Source organism: Miscanthus floridulus, chromosome 19 (assembly GCF_019320115.1).
Source record: "Miscanthus floridulus cultivar M001 chromosome 19, ASM1932011v1, whole genome shotgun sequence".
Classification (NCBI taxonomy): domain Eukaryota; kingdom Viridiplantae; phylum Streptophyta; class Magnoliopsida; order Poales; family Poaceae; genus Miscanthus; species Miscanthus floridulus.
Window position 1 is genome coordinate 73744171 of NC_089598.1, and position 5239 is coordinate 73749409.

At 45.7% G+C, this 5239-nt stretch overlaps 1 protein-coding gene across 2 annotated transcripts; it reads right to left on the bottom strand.

The window, feature by feature from the left end:
* Nucleotides 1–870: 870 nt before the first annotated feature.
* Nucleotides 871–2136, bottom strand: LOC136529595 (heavy metal-associated isoprenylated plant protein 29-like). Of its 2 annotated transcripts, XM_066522672.1 has the most exons (3): nucleotides 1916–2136; nucleotides 1696–1771; nucleotides 877–1591 (listed from the first exon to the last, which is right to left on the bottom strand). In XM_066522672.1, the coding sequence occupies exons 1-3, from the start codon at nucleotides 1919–1921 to the stop codon at nucleotides 1110–1112; spliced, it is 564 nt and encodes a 187-aa protein (XP_066378769.1). In that variant the 5' UTR covers nucleotides 1922–2136; the 3' UTR covers nucleotides 877–1109. The 2 variants fall into 2 exon arrangements, with proteins under 2 accessions (XP_066378770.1, XP_066378769.1); XM_066522673.1 differs by lacking the exon at nucleotides 1916–2136 and having other exon boundaries at nucleotides 871–1591; nucleotides 1686–1771.
* Between the last annotated feature and the right edge of the window lie 3103 nt (nucleotides 2137–5239).

Sequence of the window (5239 nt, forward strand, 5' to 3'; positions counted from 1 at the left end):
GCTGACGCCATGCATGTACTGCTTGTCCGTTCGGGACAGATGCATCCACTCTCGATCCATCTCTACACAAAAAAATACTAAGACAGTAATTAGAAAGAATTAATAAGAAATCGAGCTTCATGAACAACAATTATAGCTCAAAAGTACCATTTTTGGAAAACATTATTGTACACTAATTATTAGAAAATTAAAATTGGTAGCCCTAGCCCTGTAAATTGAAAATCATAGTAAAAAATAATTATTTCACAATATTGAAGAACAACTATTATACTCTACTTCTAAGAACTAATTATAGCATCACATACTAATAATGATGATCTTGACCACCATGGAATAATTAGCTAGGAATTTAAATATGTTCATAGACACCAACCTTTTGGATGATGGATTCACCACAATTTGAGCCTGGCACAAATGTCCAATTGAAAAAGTGCTCTCTAGAATAGAGAAAGAACTAGAATGAGAATCAAGCAATGTAGCCATCAAAACGAAGCTAATTAAGCAACAAAATCAAAGGAGTCGATGTTTGTTACTAACCTTAAAGCAAAAATATCAAGCCATTCTTCAAAATTCAAGCACTAGCTTCATGGTGAAGAGCAGCCACAACAATGGAGGGAAGGGTCCAAACGCGCGCCTCTGTTCTCGGGATAGAAGAGAGGAGGAAGGAGAGGACGGCTGTAGCCTTTTTATGTTGTAGGCTTATTACCGTCGGTTCTTAGCTAGAACCGACAGTGATAGAGTTCAATCACTGTTGGCTCTTGGCTTAAACTAACAGTGATGAGTGCCCGCTAAAACACTATCGGTTCAAGCCACAAACCGACAGTGATGTGGTCTTTCACTGTCGGTTTTAGCCCAGCCTATTTTCAAGCTCATAACCGACAATGAAGACACGTCACTGCCGGTTCTCACAAATCCGGCAGTGATGAGGCCGACAGTGATATGTAAATTTGGCGTAGTGAATTTACAGTACTGTATTGTACAAACAAGACTGTATTGTATATATACAAATATACAAGATACAGGAAACACACACCGAGACACAACAAGAGAAGCCGATGATCAATCAGACACCGGAACGATCCACCACCGATCTCGCTCATGGAGGATCACTACATGATCGAGCAAGCACTCGGGTTCTCGTCACTGAAGTAGTTCCGCACGGCGGCTGGCACTACTTCGCCGGGCTGCTCCTGGTAGTTCCCGTAAAGCTCGGAGTCATAGTACCCGTGGACACGGTAGTTGTAGGAGCTGGCCTTGGCCTGGGGGTACTGCTGCGCCACCGGCTTCCTGCTGGCCACCGCCGGGACGCCGCTGCCGCTGTTCTTGCCGGCGCGCGGGACGCTGCTGTAGTACTGGTGCTGCTGCGCCTGCGCGGGCTTGGCCTGGTACTGCTGGTGCTGGTACTGGTACTGGTACTGGTAGTAGGCTGCCGGCTGCGCGCGGGCTTGGGGGTACGCCGGGTTGTAGGCGGACGGCCACAGCACGGCGAGCCTGCCCGTGCGCCGCGCCGCGCGGAGCGCCTTCTTCTGGCTCACCGATCCCGTGACCGTCACCTTGCCGTGCATCCTGTCTATGCTTACGTGGTGCACTCCTGGAGGAAGAGGAGAATCGAGCAGTCAAGCATACAATCCTGGTGGATTTGCATTGCGTGGGTGATCATGAAACACGTTCGTGCTACTACATACATATACGCACCTTCGAGCTTTTCCAGGGCCCTCCTCACCTTGCCCTCGCAGCCGTCGCAGTCCATGTTCACATGCATCTCTACGATCTGCGAAGACACGACACGACGATATGGTTTAGTTTCAGAGACGAGGGATATGAGAGTAGTGAACACAGACATCATTCATCAAAAGTTTTGAGTCAAATAATCGGCAAGTGATTTATATTAGAGCCAACAGAAACCCAAGCTTACCGTCATGATTCCTCCTTGGACAGACGATAAAGAAGATTCACTCTGGGGAGTTCACTAGGACAGTGTGTAGTGCAGTGGTGTATATATGCACAACAATCACTACTGGAGATGCAGCAGGAGAGAAAGACATTGTATTAGAGGAAGATATCAAGTCATGGAGTCGAGTCAAGTATATCGCCGGCTTCTTTTTCTAATGGAAATTGACGGAGTCCCCACCTGATATATTGCCGGCTAATTTCAGTGTTGCTGTAGCCCACTGCGCCCGCGGGCCCGGAAAAGCGATGCCCCAACTAATAATCAATCTATAAGTTAGTAGCCGAGCTCAGCGCGCGCTCATTTGCCTTGACGTCGCTGCCTGTGCTTATCCCAGTATTTCTTCCCTACGAATGCCATGGAAGTTGCGTGCCATTACTTAAGATGCTTCGGTCATGAACAACGACCTGCCAAGTAAACTATGTTGAAACAACGCAGCAGGGATTGCGTTGTGTAGGGTAGATATATATGCAAATTGAGCAAGTAGGCAGACAGAACTATCAGGACGTCGCTGTTTTTGTGAAGGGCAACCAACGAGAGCTTCATTTTATTTAATCTAAGTTAATTTAATTATGTAATTTAAGTAAGTTTAATTAGGATTGTTATCAGGTCAAGTCTTTCGATCCAGATCGTCATATCTAAAACACAATATATAGATTATATTGAATGTTATTAGATTCACCATCCAATATCAATGTAAGCCTTTTAAAACTAGGTGTAATGCAACTTAATTGGTTTGGGTTTCTTTGTCGAAGCTGTCCACTTGGGTTCAATGTCCAAATTTGGAATGAGTACTTGTATTTTTCTTGATCTATTTTTTTTAAAAGGACATATAAATTGATGATATTTTTTCAAGATATTAACTCACTCTTCTTGTTCTATCCTTTTGGTGGCTTTTGGCTTTTCTAGTAGCAAAAGCACTTTTATTTGGAAACCCAACCAAACACACCCTTGTATGAGTAGTTGATTTTTTTTTTTGTTTATCTTAGAAAAGGGTAGGGATGGGTGATGTTTCGGGAAACAAAAATTTCAACTCACTCTTTCTTTTTGAAAACAAGCAAGATATTTGGATCTCCTAGACTGTCGTGTGGACTTATATTCATTAGTAGAGAAACGATTTTTGATCCACTTTGAAATTTAGCTTTAGTCCTGATATTTTTCGCGCCCGGGACTAGAGAAACATTTAGTCCCAGTTGGTAGCTACACCCGGGACTAAAGGACCCTGCCCAACGGTTACCGAGGTGTGTCAGAGGCACGTCAGTGTGAGAATCTTTAGTCCCGGTTTGAGACATGAACCCAGACTAAAAGTGCGACTTTTAGTCCTGGTTTGAGACACGAATCTGGACTAAAAGGACTAAAGGTACCTTTAGTCCCGGTTTATGTCTCAAACCCGGACTAAAGTTGTCTCCAAACTGAATTTAAAAGGAAATCGTATCTTATCTAAGTTAGATGTGTGGTGGTAGGTGAGATGGTAATACGTGTAAGAGCTAAAGTGGGAGGTCATAGGTTTGAATCTCCACAGCTGTAACTTTTTTTACCCAATAAACACCTCTACTCCCGGTTGGAGGAACCGGGACTAAAAATCAAGACCTTTAGTCCCGGTTCCAAAACCGGGATTAAAGGGGTTGAGAACCGGGACTACAACCTCTTTCTCTACTAGTGATTGTGGCTGTGAGAAAGTAGTCAATGATGCTGTTAAATAGGCATGGTCTTCTAGGGACACAATCCACAAAAAACCCATTTGAATCTTCTTTGGAAACGGCCCATTATAAATTTAGTTGGATAAGTGTAAGGATCATGTGTCTATGTATGTGATTTTAGTGTGGTGTTGGTGATTTAGATGATGACTAACCTTAATACTAATGGGCTATACTGCCACTTTAGGCCTAATAGGCCATGACATATGCCTCTAACAATGACAACCCAATCACTGAGACTAATATATATGTTAAGATGTGTTAGACATGTTCTAGTAGGTTCTAGGGTTCAAGGAAACAAACGACATAAAGATTAGTCAAGAAACTATGAAAAATTTAGGAAAATAATATATAAATGTGGTTGGATAGTCCATGTCTCAAAAGAATGAGAGCGTCAGACAATCAAGGCCAGCGTCCGGCCAACAAAATGGCTTAGCACAGTTCACTTGGCTTGGCCAGACATATCGCATATCAGCAAACAAAGGGAGCATTAGAAAAATGCAGACTGGCTAGACAATCCACAAAGAAGGAGGAAATTGGTAAATACTGTAGTTCTCAACAGAACAAATGGTCCCACCAATCAGAGGGGAAGTATGCTAGAATTTCTACGGTGTTATCTAGCCATCACTTATGCAGGGGCACTGTGCAAATGCACATGCTAGACAGTCATGTAAGTATTTATCGACAGAATATGCTCGGCAGTCCACCGAGGGGCATCCCGCGATGGTAGATTTGTCGGTGGGGATGTGCGTAATCAGCAACCAGATGGTGCCACAAGGCGCAGAGACAGCGATTTAGACAGGTTCGGGCTGTCTAATCAACGTAATACCCTACGTCCTGTGTCTTTGGTGTATTGTATTAAATACATGATGTCGAGTAGAGGACCCCTGCCTCTCCTTATATACTCTGGAGGGGTAGGGTTACAAGTAAAGTAGCATATTTGGCTATACAATGTCTTGTGGTGCACGCCGAGCAGCACCGTGCACGCCTTGATCTTGTGGGCTGGGCCACCTCAGATGGTGCGGCCTATGTCTTGGGGGGCCATACCCCCACAGCTGTCCCCGAGCCTGATAGTAGGTGACGTAGTCATATGGTGCCAGGGTCATAAAGTAGAAGACCAGCCGAGCAGGCAGCCAGTCCCCGGGCATAGCCTCGAGATGAGAACAAGCACATTCACCGCAAGGTGAAGTGTGCCCACTTAGTCCCCGAGCCTGCTGGAAGATGAAAATGAAACTAGTAGCAGGGTCAAAGAAGTTTGAAAGCTTGCCGACGTCGTCTGACATGCGCGTATCAAGACCCCAGACGTGCTGCCCAAAATCAGCACCCTGATCCGAACAGCATGGAGCGGCTTGATAGCACACCGACGAGACGTAGCAAGATCCGAGCACCGAGGAGTCCCCGGCGTCGCTGGCGATGACCGAGCACTAAGGAGCAAGGAATCCCCGGCGTCGCTGGCGATGACCGAGCACTGAGGAGCGAGGAGTCCCCGGCGTCGCTGGCGATGACCGAGCACCGAGGAGCGAGGAGTCCCCGGCGTCACTGGCGATGACCGAGCACCGAGGAGCGAGGAGTCCCTGGCGTCACTGGCGATGTC